The sequence below is a fragment of the Oryzias latipes genome, chromosome 7 (assembly GCF_053564925.1).
Source record: "Oryzias latipes strain Hd-rR chromosome 7, Olatipes_Hd-rR_3.1".
Taxonomy (NCBI): domain Eukaryota; kingdom Metazoa; phylum Chordata; class Actinopteri; order Beloniformes; family Adrianichthyidae; genus Oryzias; species Oryzias latipes.
Window position 1 is genome coordinate 12,616,358 of NC_136243.1, and position 15,338 is coordinate 12,631,695.

At 40.7% G+C, this 15,338-nt stretch overlaps 2 protein-coding genes and 1 long non-coding RNA gene across 6 annotated transcripts in view; 2 read left to right on the forward strand and 1 right to left on the reverse strand.

The window, feature by feature from the left end:
• The window catches only part of vwa5b1 (von Willebrand factor A domain containing 5B1), a 53,199-nt gene extending 46,299 nt beyond the window's left edge, over window positions 1-6,900 (reverse strand). For 2 of the 4 annotated variants that reach the window (XM_078949819.1, XM_078949820.1), the window contains exon 1: window positions 6,816-6,900. In XM_078949819.1, the coding sequence (XP_078805945.1) occupies window positions 6,816-6,836 (21 nt within the window). In that variant the 5' untranslated portion in view covers window positions 6,837-6,900. Of the gene's footprint in view, window positions 1-4,903; window positions 5,217-6,815 lie in introns of those variants that run through there. The other 2 variants (XM_023956869.2, XM_023956870.2) reach the window with 2 other exon arrangements.
• On the forward strand, window positions 6,732-7,582 carry LOC144993904 (uncharacterized). The gene is made up of 3 exons (XR_013657200.1): window positions 6,732-6,867; window positions 7,237-7,316; window positions 7,457-7,582. It is a non-coding gene; the product is annotated as an uncharacterized LOC144993904 (long non-coding RNA).
• Window positions 7,583-13,516: 5,934 nt separating this feature from the next.
• Window positions 13,517-15,293, forward strand: LOC101160238 (lysophosphatidic acid receptor 4). The gene is made up of 2 exons (XM_004070986.4): window positions 13,517-13,653; window positions 14,204-15,293. Exon 2 carries the CDS (start codon window positions 14,266-14,268, stop codon window positions 15,229-15,231), a length of 966 nt encoding a protein of 321 aa, XP_004071034.1. The 5' UTR covers window positions 13,517-13,653; window positions 14,204-14,265; the 3' UTR covers window positions 15,232-15,293.
• The last annotated feature ends 45 nt before the right edge of the window (window positions 15,294-15,338 follow it).

The following is a 15,338-nucleotide window of genomic DNA, read 5'->3' on the forward strand; positions in this document are numbered from 1 at the left end:
ACAAACATTTCAAAGAAATATTCTGTATTTTAAAACTGTTTTGCAATATATTAGTAATTTTATGCAAAAAAGCAGCAAAATAACTTGCGTGAACTGGCAGCAAATTAAAAGACTGTTCTATTAAGATTTTATGTTAAAAAAGGTTTACAAATGATTGACAAATCAATATTTTCTTCACCTTACACAAGAAGTGACAGCAAAGTTTGAAAACATTTTCATCGTGACTTTATTCTGTCAGGAAACAGCGCATGGAGGGGCAGGCGGATTAGGCAGTAGGGAATTGCCTGGGGCCCCAACACCTAGGATGCCCCAAGTTGAACACTTCAAAAATGTCTGAAATAATTTCCACACCCATTATTATTTAACTATGTCATAAAAAAAACAAATCACTGAAATTGCATAAGTGTTTTATCTTCTCCTGTCCTTCTGCAGTGATGGACTATTCCATGAACAGCAACAGAGTTAACAATTTCAACATTTAAATGGGATTTCAGTGATGTGATTTCATTTAAAAGCTTATTAAAACATTTGGATTCTTAACATTGATGCTGACTAAAATAGAATAGTCAAGAAGGATAAAAAAAAATGTAACCATAATTCTTCTCAATAATACAACTGCTGCAGAGGGCCCCATGATATTGTTCACCTGCTAAGTCCATCACTGACTGACTGACTGACTGACTGACTGACTGACTGACTGACTGACTGACTGACTGACTGACTGACTGACTGACTGACTGACTGACTGACTGACTGACTGACTGACTGACTAATTCCTAAAAAGGAAAAATCTAAGAAAACGCAATATTTTTAAAATTACTTTAAAATTTGACTTGTTGGGATCTCTTTGTGATCAAAGAAGTGGTTCCTTGCTATTTTAAAGGCCAAAAGGAAAGGAACTGAAGAGCCGACTAAAGTATGGATGTGTTTCAGGTGCAGCCATATGGTCAGTGTGTTACCTTTTATGGAAGAGGCATGCACAAACAACAGCATGATCGCTAGCAGATTCAGGATCTTCACCAGTTTATCAATATTCTATCAAACTGCCTTAAGGAGTTTTTGCTGGACTAATTTTGCAAACTGAAGAAAGATTAAATGTATAAAATCAAAGTTATTCGCATTTACATTGACAACAAATAGTAACGCTGTTGTTCAGAAGTTCAAGATCAAATAAATACATTTAAAAATGTACATTTTTTGAAATCTAAAACTGCATGAAGATTAATTTTTAATGCAAAAAGTGGAGTTTGATGATACTTTTTCATAAATTTTAAAAGTCATTAAGAGAAAAGTTAGTCACATATTTCTTTTAAATATAGGGAAACAAACACTGCTTTATTGCTCTCAGATGACCGGCACAAAACATGTGTTTTTCTGTATTTTGTTAAACAAATGTATCTTGAATTAGCGGCTGGGTAGCTCGGTTTTTAAGGTGAGAGGCTACAATGCAGGAATCCAGGGTTTGATTCCCGGAGGGGGATAAACAATGGTACTGGGTCAATTACCATATCAATGGCAAGCAATGAACATCACCCAGTGAGGGCCCTTAGGCAAGGCCCTTAACGCTACTGCCTCCCAAGAGCGGTTAGGCTGCAGCTCACCACTTCCCCAGGGGATGGGTAAAAATGCAGAGAAGAATTTCCCCATTGTGGGATCAATAAAGTATTTTGTTTTTTTTTAGCTGGTCTGCCTTTGTGCTGTAGCATTAAAAAGTGTCCTATTACACAAAAAATTCTCAAAATACCTCAAACACCACCTTAAGTTCATATTTTCCTCTGAGAAAATTGCATTTAGTTGACTATTATTTCATAGCAAAATCCACAGTGCATACATCAATGTGCTGGTTGCAGTATAAAGCCCGAAAGAGCCCAACACCATTTACTGACTGAAAGAACAATTCACAATCAGAAGAACAAATGTATTTGCACCACCTAGACTGAATACAAAAGTGTGCACAGCTCTTGTGGATCCTGCAATGCTTATAAAACTTAGACATCAAAATGACACAACAGGTGTTCACAGAAAGCTGCCAAGAACAGGAAAAAAGACGATAACATGAGAGAGGCTGCTAAGACTCGGTCCACAGAGGATCAGCCAGCTCCCTCGCTAGAGCAGAGGCTTTTTTTCTATTACAAAATCAAATGTTAAAGTCAATCCCAAAACAGTTGAAACAAATATTGACCACGGAGGGGAAAAATGGCATGAAACTAGTCACAAGTACGTCCATTATTGTTGTTAAACTAATGCAATAATTTCAATTGTTCTCATTCTATATAACCCTCAGGGATATAAGGAAAAGATGCTACATATTATTTCAAATCAACTGACCTGGCTCCAATCAGTTTTACTGTGAAGCCAGCTTCCAACAAGGAGGTCAAAGTGTTGCTACTTGTTCTATGTTTGCCAGTGAACCACACCAGAGATCTTTTGCACAACAGAATCAGAACCAGAGTTTACATGAACCTTGTATCCAATGTTTTTATTAAAAAAAAAAACGATTTACAGCGACAGTTAGGACAAAAAAAAGTCTGATAAGAGCAAAATAAAAATGCTATTTATTCTTTGGAGAACACCTATTTGAGATCTCTGACATTCAACAAAAACATGAAAATATATATAGTAATCATACTGGCAACATCTTTGGAATCTTTTGGCCTACTAATCTCATATCTCTTTGCAATCAACAATAGTTGTTTGGTTTTAGTTTAATCATCTTTTGATGTGTTGTAAAAGCGTTCCCAGTGGTCTTTCAGTTATAATAATGCCGTTTTTAGCCAACATAAAAAAAAAAACCTGTGTCGTTTTCTAGAAAATAGGTTGCAAAGAGCAGCAGGAGTTTGTTAGTGTGGAAGTAAGCCTCAGCTGATATTCCATCATCCCTTTGTTTACACTCTCTGCCTTTAACTTACAGCCACTTACAACCTCAACCTAACATTAGCGATGCAATAACAATTGTGAGCAATATTGGAACTATCCAGCTGTACAGTTTTGATCCAGATACCAGCTCTAGATACCAGCTCAGACGAGGAAAACAAAGACGTACACGGATCTATTTGTCTGCAAGTGGAGGCATCAGAATGGAGTGGAACGGGGAAACTTTGGCCCGCCCATTCCACTTGCTGTGTCACAAAACAGAGCTTTTTAAAACGCTTTTGATTCATCCGTGTTTGAATCCTCAGAAACATAATTTTAATCTTTAATTCTTTTATATATGTCCTCCATCATGAGAAAATGCCACAAGAACATGTTAAAAACAACAAAAACACCATTTTCTTTGGAGTGGGTCTTTCACTGGTGAACTGGCCAGGATCCAGCTACTTTTTGCACTAACCCTTGTGTGCTATCCTAGGCACTTTACCATTGGGAGTTGGGTCATCTAGACCCACTAGACAGTGCTCTGAACCTTTTTTCTTCAATGATTTGTGATCTTCACTGGTGTCCATGGATTACATGAAATCTTTTCACCTTTATCCACCTTTGTCATGGTAGGGAGAACACGTCAATGTAAGGGTGGGGTCATCTAAGATAGCACAAGGGTTACAGCCAACATCTAACAGCCTTAATGAAGACACTCTTTGCTCACAGGTGAACCATACTAGAGTAAACTTGCACACCAGAATCAAAACCAGAAGCAGAGGTGATGTGAGCTTCAATAGCTGTTCTTCAAGAATGAATTCTGGGGCCAATGAATCACCACCAAAGGAAAAACAGTTGCTGTTCTGACCACACTAAGACACCTTGATCATTTCCTCCAAGGATCTCTTTAATAATTAAACAACAAATCAACAGAGGATGAAAACGTTTCCACAAAATAATTTAAGACACATCGCAAATGAGTAAAGATTAATCTATTGTTTATAATTATCCACATTTAAACTATCAAACGTTGTATTTACTTCTTGATGCCCTCTGCTGCATTTCTGGTTAAGTGCCGTCATGTGTCTGCCTCTGCTGCATGACCAGAGCCCCAGCACAGGCTTGATGGGAAGTGTTATGACGAAAGCAATATCCATAGAGATAGCTCTGCTGCCCTGCTTACCTGCTCATCTGTTTGCTGTCCAGGATCATCTGTAAAGCATGCATGTCTTTGATTTAAAAAAAAAAAAAATCTCACCTGAAACAGAAGGTCGTCTTTTTTTTTCCTTAGAAAAATCAAATTAAAAATAGCCACCTATTACTAATTAGTATCTGATTTAAGGAAGAAATTCTACAGCGATCGTTAAAAATGAATTACAGATTAGTTCAGGAGGTACAGTGGGCAGACTTGGCTTAAAGGTTGTTGGGGTTTTTATTCCTCTTGTCTGTTTTATTGTTGAAAAAGGTTCAATTAGACTCAACTGCAGACCCATTTCTTGTCTACCTCAACAGTGCCATCGTGTGTCCAACCAATCAGGAACTGTGAAGGAGACAGGAACACATCAGTTTGTTCTTTTTGAGGAGCAATGCTCCCTTACAGGTGGGCAAAAAAATCAATACATCAAGCACAGAAGGATTTCAGAAATCCCCACTGTGACCCTGCTTCAATAAAGCAACAGAAAAATGAAAATGTATCCTACAAAGCAAAATAAGTAAGCCATGTGTAGAAGTTGGAGCTTCGTAACAAGGGTTAAAAGTGGCAGTCCCAGGGGGCTGCTCTGCCATGTCTTAGCCACATGAGTCACCGTGCCACCCCTGTGGGTTTGCCAGAGGAGCGTTTTAGAGTCAGCTCGGAGGTTTGCCACAGTTCTCTGCGCTCGTCGATGCCAAAGCAGACAGCACATCTCGTCTGCTGTGCAACCACCTGTTGAGGCAGTCTCTGTAAAGCTGGCACTTTTGATCAAAATCACACGCCCCCGATCCATGACCTTTTCTGGACAGGGGTGTGATGCTCCCATCAGACATGATTGAAATTCACCTGTCTTACCTTTCATTTGTGTTAACTGCAGCAAGTCTGTCTCTCCGTCCGAAATCCACTTGTCATGAGAGAAATCCTCCTCCTCCTCCTCCAAACCTCTGTTTGCTCTTCTTTCTTTTTGGTTCGCTCTCTGTGGATTATAGTGCGTGGGGGGGGAGGTGGATAGGAGAGTGGCAGGAGCTACACATGCAGAGCAGCCAGGCGCACAATCCTCAGACAGGAGCAGAGAGCTGCGGCGCTTCCAACAAGCCCAGCAACATGTGGTTGCACAAACTGTTTCATTTATCCTCCTCCTCCTCCTGTTGCTGCTCCCTGCGTGGATGCAGGAGTTTGAGAGAAGGAGGTGGGGGCGGGGACACTGGGTCCACACACACACCCCCACCCCCCACTTCCCATCCTCATTCAGAGCCTCATCAGCACCCACCCACTCCAAGCCCCTCACAGATAACCATTCAGGTCTCCTTTTTAACAGATCAGCGTCATGAACTGGAACGGCAGCATCTGATGGAGGATGAGGGTGCAGCAGACGCTCCCCCGACACCACCACCTCCAATCTGCCCGCTGCAGACAGAATGCCAAAGCCCCTTAATGTTTAAAACCCAGCGTGGGTTTGTGATCACTCGGCTCCAACCATCTGTTTTTTTCTAGAGGTTTCCATAACAATTCATGTGAGTGTGAGCATCGCTTTGTAGACATGCAGAGCGTGTTGGTGTGTCTGAGAGAGAGCGTGCATGCTTGTGGGAAGGCTCCAATCCCAACATCCGTCTGGAAATTGAATTAACCTACAACCAATAAAATAAAAAAAACCACACACCCCTACCAAACCCCCATCTTCTCCTTCTCCCCCTCTCTATAAATATTTCTCAGCACTTTCCCTCTTGTTTCTCTCTATTAGCTACACAAAAATCAAAAGCCAATTAAATCAGCTGCTCCGATGCTTTCCAATATTTCTAAATTGCATTTCCAGATGCCAGAAGCTCCATGCGGCTGAGGAGGTCAAAAGTGGGCAAAGTGTCACTGAACCAGAACAGAAAAATCAGAAAACCCTAATGCAGAGAGGGTTTAAAAGCGAAAATGCTTAGCCTGAAATACATTTGATAATTTACAAATCACTTTAGACAAACATTATGGTAGTTTTTAAACAAATGATTATTTGTTGTTGTTTTTTGGTATAAAGGACATAAAATCAGAAACTGTGTTTAATGTATTCTTTGCTATCTAAACCATAATTTAATCCCGGTTTGAGCAGTCCAGGTCCTGTGGTTTTTAACCCTTGTGCTATCTTAGATGACCCCACCCTTACATTGACGTGTTCTCCCTACCATGACAACGGTGGATAAAGGTGGAAAGATTTCATGTAATCCATGGACACCAGTGAAGATCACAAATCATTGAAGAAAAAAGGTTCAACACACTGTCTAGTGGGTCTAGATGACCCAACTCCCAACGTTAAAGTGCCTAGGATAGCACAAGGGTTACACAGGACCCAATCCAATCCTAGGTGGTCTAGGTGCGAATCAGAAGCTGTGAATAGGAAGCCAACTTCAGCGTCATTCAAACTTTGCAGTAAAGGGACAGACAAGGAGGACTTTTGGATTTAATATAAAATGCTTAGAATTGTTCTTAGAAAATTATCACACTTTCTTCCACACATCATTCATTCAGTGATTCATTCATCTTCTAAACCCATTTTGTCCCTTTGGGGGCTGCTGGAGCCTATCCCAGCCACTCAGAACATACTCCAGGAAAAGTTCTTCTCTCAGACCAAAACGAAAAACGTCTTACTGTCAATAACATTCAGCTAATTCAAAGTCATCAGTTGTTCAGCAGAAAACCTCATTAGCCAGAGAGTTGAAGCTTCCTAAAAATGGCACAACTGGCTTCCTGTAGAACCTTTGCTGTGAAGCTGGCAGATTCCCACCTCATGGATTAGCTGGAGCATCAACTGTCATTGTGGTGAACATTTCCATCAGGTGAACTTTTGGAAGACTTAACTGCCAGGCGTGTTATTTTGAATAGTAATGTGAGGTGAAGTGGGAGCTCTGTTGAATCGCCGTGGCGACAGCTTAATGATACGAGTGTTACTACAGCATTCTCCTGTGATTTTGGACCTCATGCAACAAATCTACAAACACTTTCCACTCAGCGATACAAAGGGGATGATGTTGGACCTGTTTATGCTATTTATCCCAATACAAATCATTTGAAACCTTTCTAATTTGTCTTGGCTGTTGCTAAGCAACATAAACAAAGGTTACATTCCTGCACAGAAGCTGAATGACACATTACAGAACCACTGTTTTATTTTTATTATTTCCACTCCTGCCTGTACACCTGCACAGATACATCAGGCCACCTGTTAGGACAGTTGGGAAGCAAACGCCGCTTCAAATGATGCTGCCGCCCCAACGAGTGACTGCAGGTGTGATCGCATTCTCCGTAACAGATGTGTAGAAGATGTCCAACACCTTGCTGCAAATGTTAGGCCTCTTCAGGAAGTACCATCTGCTTTGTCCATTCTTGAAAATAGCAACCCTGTTGTGTCTCCTGTCCGTTGTCCAGGTAACGCCTCCACTTCTGCTCCCATGATGGAGACAGACTTTGACATGTCGCTGCATCTCCTGAAAACTACAATCATCAACTTTGTCTTGTTCACATTCATTATCAGATGTTTGTTCTTTACTCACGTGCTGTCTGTACTTGGGTTTTGGATCCACGGATAGACTGTAGTCATCTTAGTCTCTCTGCAGATGTCAGGACTAACAGAAAGTCTCAGATGTACCAGGTACAAAGAAAGTGTGAGGGTACGATTTCCTGTCAAATTCCTGTGCGGGTCAAACTATTTCAAAAAGTGTGAAGAGTCTATCATGCAGTCCCTTAATCCTGGTGTTTGTGGAGGCCTTCATATGAGTCTTCTTTAGTTAAGCAATAAAACCAGTTTTTGTCTCCACACTGCCACTTGGCTTTTTGCATTCTTAAGGCAGGAAATGGAGCAACATTTTCATACGAAAGATTTTGTCTTTGACTTCCATCCCAAAAATTCAGAGCATTGAGCTTTTCTAAGCCCAACACCATAGAACTTGAAGAAATGGAAAAGCATCAGATCTTATTTGTGTTACCCACAATCTCCGTCTTTGTAAATGTTAGATGAGTTTGAATCATTTTTTTTTTATTTTTAAGTTGCCAAAGTTGAGTTTTAAGAAAGTAACAGTGCATGTTTCTTGACTGTTTGATTCACTAAATTTTTCCAGATCCAGATGAGTTAGGAAACGGCTGGAAGTGCGAGACGTGCCAGAGGGAGGGTCCACAACCAAGTACAGGAGCACAGAATGTGGAAACCAGCACAGGAGAGTGTGCTCTGAAATCAAGAGTCATCTTCTTAGCATTTATTTAGAAAGTTCAAAACTGGAATAAAGATTAAAACACTTTTAATTTGTTCTTTTTTTTTTTATTCATCAGTTTTTTGCTGTGCATCTTCAGCTGATGTCCGAGTTCTCTAAGGCAAGAACCCTGGTTTGCACAGCAGCTTAGCTTAGGAATGAGAAAACATTCATGAAAATTTAAATCAACTCTCTGAAGAAGGACATTTTATAGAAAAAAATATGAATGTATTTGGTTTAGTACACTCGAGTTTCTAACGTAACCCTTGTGCTATCCTAGGCACTTTACCATTGGGAGTTGGGTCATCTAGACCCACTAGACAGTGCTCTGAACCTTTTTTCTTCAATGATTTGTGATCTTCACTGGTGTCCATGGATTACATGAAGTCTTTCCACCTTTATCATGGTAGGAAGAACACGTCAATGTAAGGGTGGGGTCATCTGGACCCCATAGGATAGCACAAGGGTTAAACACACAAACACATCATCTGTGTTTAGTATCTCAAAAACTGAACCTTGTTCCAAAATTACCTTGACAAAAAAAGTTAACAAAAGTAAACAAACGAAGCACTAATCTTGACTTTCCTGCAAGCTGCACCACTTTCTAGATGCAGGTAGATGAATCCTGGATAGGTTATGTTCCAAGCTTTGGCAAAAGCCTCCACATTTTAAGTTTTGCACCTATGTGAACTTATAAAACCATTTTTGTGGCTATGAAATCCATCTTCAAGACTATTTTTGAATTTGTTTGTACTAAATGAGCTAATATGGGTATGAAATGTCTTTATAATCCTTTCAAGATTGATGTTCAGAGTAGAAATCAGCCATTTCTTAAAAATCTTATTATCAAACGTTTGATAATAAACTCAAAGACTATGTTTTTTTTATATAATTATGTATTCTAAATTTTATTAATAATTAACATTGGCACTTTTATTTTTGTAAGCATTATATTTGTCCGTAAACGTTGTGATTGACAGCTACATCACTCAGTTCTAAAACAGTCTTAACATGTTTCAACCTTTACCATGTCTGTTTTTGTACATTTGCATTTGTCATTGCTTTTTGAAATTATCACAATAACGTTTTAAACATTCAATCTAATAGCCAACATTTAGATTGAATGTTTAAAAAGAAATATATCGACATATATATGTCGACATGTGGACATTTTTGCAGCTAGCAGGTGTGTTGATAACGTTCGGGTGTGTGTGTGGACGGGCCCCGCCCTTTTTGTACTACATTTGAACCTTACCGTAATGATAAACAACCAGTAAACTTGTTGCTTTATGCTGCTTCATGGTCTTATCCCCCCTCCCCTCCCATTATCACCCCCTACCCCCCCTCTCTCTAACGTCCCTCTCTCTTCTTCCCTTCTTTCCTTTTCCGTCCGGTCCAACACCCAAAATTTTCAAACGGTTGAAATTAATAAAAGTTTGGCCTCAATTACAAAAGGGGTTTATTCAGACATACCTTTGGTTTGTCTGAAGATTAATAACCCCTATTGTTAAAGTAAAATATGTCCAACACAGCCCTCAGCTCTCATCTGCCTGCCCAGCTGTTGGACAGGACAAGTTAAAAAAAAAATAAAAAAAAATAAAAAGAAATATATCTGGAGTGAGGTCGAGTCACCAAGTGACCACTAGGTGTCGCCCCTTTTGTCCAAAGTTAAGGTGAATAGAACCATTCACAGGTATTATGCTCTGGGATTTTCAGCTGCAGTTATAGTTCTTTTAAAACAATTTCTAACAAGACAGTGAGAAAGGTTCCCTCTTGGTCCGAAACCTGTTACAGTAAAAATGAACCAGTGTTACCACAGAAAGAAACATATCTGGTTCCAAAACATTTTGTTTGCCTCTGAGGTCAATAGTAAACTCTGTGCCAACTGCAGTGTGGGGAATATATTTTTAAGATTATGAAAACTTGTGAAAATTGAAACCAACTCTCTGAAAAATGACATTTTATAGAAATCATTTTATTAAAAAAGTACACATTTGCAAACATCTGCAAAAGTCAACTTTTGGGTTTTCTTAGCAACTGAGGTTTTTTTTGCTAATGACACCAACATTCTTTATGTGTTCGTAGTCAATGTTATGTCACTTTGTGCAGTTCTAGCCATGTATGCCTGCACTACATTTTCACAGCATTCCATAAATAAATTTCTGAGTAATTGGAGAATAGCTCGCCACGCGCACAATCTACAAATTCTAATTGCAAAACTTTTTCCCAAATGCTTCCTAAAGACGGCTGAGAAGTTAGAAAATGATCGATGAAAATCCCAAGGGCGACTTTTCGTTTGTATCTGGTACTAAGGGTGCTTTTTAAAAAACAAGACAAAAAAAGAAGAAAAAAAATGGCAGCCTCTTCCAAAGGCCAAAGGCCGACAAAACTTCAGGGGTCATTGTAGACCTCAAATTAAGGCATGTCAATGGGATTGAGGAGTTCCTTGAAGTATTCCTTCAACTGCTCGACAATGTCCCCAGTCGAAGTCACCAGCACCCTACCTGCACTGAAAACGGTGCCTGCAGAGAACTGCCCTCCCCTTCTGAAGCGCCGAGGGTTTGCCAGAATCTCTTCGAAGCCAACCGATAGTCCTTCTCCATGGCCTCACCGAACTCCTCCCAGGGTCGAGCCTTTGCCTCCAGGCAAACAGTCCGGGCCGCAGCTCGCCTAGACTGCTGGTACCTTTCCGCTGCCTCCGGAGTCCCACAAGCCATCCAGGCCTGGTAGGACTCTTTCTTCAGCTTGACGGCATCCCTAACTTCCGGGGTCCACCACCAGGTTCGGGGGTTACCGCCACGACAGGCACCAGAGACCTTGCGACTACAGCTCCGAACAGAAGCAGAGACAATGGACCTTGTACCTCGCAAAAAATTGTAACTGAATTGACTTGATTTTGTTGGAACTCTCACTCCAGTTGTCATATGCAGTCAACAATGCGTTGGAATATGTTGTTCGATGTGCAATGAGTTCCACTAAATCATGTGAACTTGCTTTAACAGTTCTTCTTCCTCCGTTAGGCCTGCAGGCCGTAACGCTCATGTTTAAATGCAAACAGAAAAATAAATCAAGCCAAATCCCATCTACATTTGATGCCAGTTTGAAGGAGGTTGAAGAACAAAAACATTTCAACAGATTTAAGAGCAAAACAGGAAGTGTAGCTTAACACCACAACTCCTCAGTTGCAGTCAGAGGGGTACATCATCTGTGGGTTGGAAAAAACCCACAGAGATTTCCTCTTCTTGCATGTCTTCTAAAAGCCTGAAGAAGTTTTTCTGCTTTTGTGTGACAGCCTGCTCCAAAACTATTAAAGTTCAAATTTATTTCCAAATAATATTTCAATATTCTTGAAAGGAAAAAAAATACAAACTTAGCAAAATGTAGTATTGTGTTTGTAATATTTGCAAAAGTACACAAAAGCATCTTCAGACTGAGTAATGCACTAATTTTTTCTTAAGCAAGTTGGGGGGTTTTTAGAGCTCCTATTAGACATTCAAGCAATTTATGACAATTTTCATAAAATAAATTATTTTGAAGTTAAATGTAGAAATGAAAAAGTATGACATTCACCATAAAAATCCCCCCAGCTGTAGCCAGATGTTTTATGCCGGCCCAGACTGGGTCCTAGCTGTTCACAGATCCAGTGAAATAAAGCACAGAGCTGTAGGTAACTTCCCCAGGTTTGGTTCTGAGCCGAGGTTCTACAATGTGGCTGCTTCCTGCAGAGCCCTGGTAACTTTGTGACACATCAAAAGCACAGACTATTATTAACCCTTGTGCTATCCTATGGGGTCAAGATGAGCATTGACGTGTTCTCCCTACCATGACAAAGGTGGATAAAGGTGGAGAGGATTTCATGTAATCCATGGACACCAGTGAAGATCACAAATCATTGAAGAAAAAAGGTTCAGTGCACTGTCTAGTGGGTCTAGATGACTTCACAATGTTAAAGTGCCTAGGATAGCACACAAGGGTTAAGGCCCAAAATCATTGAATCACATAAAATCTGGGAGGAGACATGCTGGTAATGAGTTCAAAGACTTGCAAGCTGTGTGGTGATATAAGGCTCACCAATAGACATTGTTAACCCAAACTGTCAGTGCCGTGAGTTTTGAGGTGAACTTGTTGATTCTAAAGGTCCACTCCAATCATCTTTTTATCTATTTACAAAGAGTTTCTGGTGTTTTTTTATGGATTCAGACATTATTAGCCAAAATCAAAAAACCTGTATTGTTTTCTAGGACATAGTTTTTGAAGAGCGGCAACAATTCATTAGAAATTTGCCTCTGAATTATGGGTGGGACTTTATGCATGGAGTAATCCCCCCCTTCCCTGCCTATTGAGGAGAGTTCTCTTTTTACACATTCTCCCAGTAGCTTACAGCCTCTCACAAGCCCAACCTAACATTAGTCCAGGACATAACATATTACCCACAAGGCCATTCACTAAGTCTTTCCAAAAATGTTCTTAAAACCCACTTCTACAAAAAATAGTGTTTTTGGTGATGTTTTGTGGCATTTTTCTAATGATAGACATAAATAAAGGGCAAAAAGATGTATTTCCGAGTATTTCTTTATTCAAATCGTTTTATATTAAGAGCAGACGGAAAAAGGCCATTTAAAAAATAATATAATTCCAATATTGCTCACCATTTTTGTTGTATAAGTTGTGAGAGGGCTATCAGGGAAGCATGTAAACAAGGGGATGATGGGAAGGCTTACTCCACGCCAACAGTCCTGCCCATAATTTAGAGGCGAAACTCCTGCTGCTCTGCAGAAACTATGTCCAAGAAAAGGACATAGGTTTTGGGATTTTGGCTAAAAACGGGATAATCATATTTAAAAGACCACTCGGAAGGCTATGAAAATGGATTTTTTTTAAATGACTGGATTAGGACTGTAGTGATCTGATTAGGGTGTGGCCTCAAGATGTAATTTCCCCCCAATATTTCAATACTTCAATACAAAATTTGATGTATTTTCATCATTTGGAAGCCATCGTCATCAAAACCACTAGAGAAGAGGGTCGAAATATTTTATTATATATGTAATAATTCTACACAAACTACTTGCTTTCACTTTTCAAATGCGCTGCCAAAAAACTGAGTGTCTTCAGAATCTTCTGATCTTTTCACATGTGCCTGTATGTATTTTCTCCTTTGGTGTGTTGTGGCGTGTGGGTGCTAACTGCATCAAGTGTAAAAATAGAGCCATGTTTCACTTTACAGCTTCACGATGAGACAGGAAATTCCACGTCTGAAGGAGGAAGAGCGTGTCAGATTTACACGTCGTTGGACGAACAACAGCATTTATAACGCTTTCTATCTTCAATGAAGACCTTCAGATCTCAGCTTTAGACAAGAAGCTCATTAATATTTGGGTAAGGGATCCATTTTTCAGTATTGATTAAGCTTTTTCTTCTTTAGTTTGCAACTTTTGTACACGTATGAACTTTAAAGAGCATTTAAAAATATATTTATAAAACTCCAAAAATCAGAGGAGCGACTTGACATTTTCTTTACTCAAACTTTAGATTAGGAGCCAAAAAAAAAACTTTTTTTTTTTGCTTTAACAGAAGTGTAGCCAGACCAGAAACCAAATAACTGTTCTATCATGTTTCACTTCATTATGACTATAGTCAATTCCTCAGTGACGTAGCGTCTTCTTACTTCCCAAAGAAGTATGACACGTTTCAAATGATTGGAACATTTTGTGTTCATCTGTGAAGACTTTCATTCATCAAGGATGGATCCTGAGAAGGATGTTTGTTTTTTTTGACTTACTTTGTCAGGTTGAAGACATTCCGGCTATTGTTCTAGATGTTTTCTCAGTTCTTCTTCTTCTGTTGTGTTAACAAAAATGAAAGAAATTGAGCTTCATTTTATAAAGTTGAGCTCAAAACAACTTGTTTGGACTTTTCTTCTTCACAGGGAACACATTTTAATGGTCAGAATCTCTTTTCCTTGGTTGGATACCAGAACTCTCTGCGGAGATGAACGTGACCAACTGCACAGACCCTGTGGCTGAGTTCCAGTATCACCTCTTCCCCACAGTCTTCATCATCTCCTTCATCATTGGTCTTCCAGGGAACCTGGCGGCGCTCTTTTACTTCACGGTTAGGGTCTCTCCGCGCACTCCCTTCAGCGTCTTCATCAGCAACCTGGCCGTGGCGGACATCCTGATCCTCTGCACGCTGCCCTTTCGAATCCACTACCACCTCAACCAGAACAACTGGGTGTTCGGAAACCTGGCGTGCTTCCTCACGGGCACGTTGTACTTTGCCAACATCTACATGAGCATCGGCTTCATGACCTGCATCTGTGTGGACCGCTACGTCGCCACTGTGCATCCGCACTCATACCTGAGGATCCGGCAGCCCTTCTGCTCTCTCGCCGTCAGCGTGGGGCTCTGGAGTGTCAGCGGAGTGGCCATTCTCGTCTTCGTCCTCATGGGTCCGCTAAAAAATGGAGACGCGTCCTCAGGCCAAAGCTGCTTTGAGAACTTTACCAAGACAGAGTGGCGGGACCGTCTGAATCTGTACAGCATCTTCTTCCTGGTGTTAGGCTCCCTGGTGCCCTCCGTGGTCATCCTGGTGTGCTACCCGCTGGCGGCGCGGCGCATTTCAAGGTTTAAGACGAAAACGGCCCAGAAGGCCATCAAGGTCATAAGTGCCATCCTGGCCATCACGGTGCTCTGCTTCCTGCCCTACCACGTGATCTACCTGCTGCACCTCCTGCAGCGCATGGACATCATTCAGAACTGCTCCGCCCGCAATGCCATCTACAACGCGCGGCGGGTTACCATGGCGCTCGTCACCCTCAACACGTGCCTGGATCCTGTCCTCTACTACATGACCACCAACCACTTCAGCTGGAAGGCTTTGAAGACAACGTGGCTGTGGGGGATGGTGAGCAGGAGGAGGGGCATCTACACCATCACCATCAGTGAGGGGCAATGACCAGGGAGCAACACTGACTTCTGAATCAAATCACATTTCAAAATAAAAGTTATTGGAACCAAGGGTAGTTCATCAAATAACCACTAGGTGGTAGATAACACAAAGTT

What these genes read in the sequence shown, in the direction of transcription:
- LOC101160238 (XM_004070986.4), top strand. Translation starts at nt 14,266, where the DNA reads ATGAACGTGACCAACTGCACAGACCCTGTGGCTGAGTTCCAGTATCAC.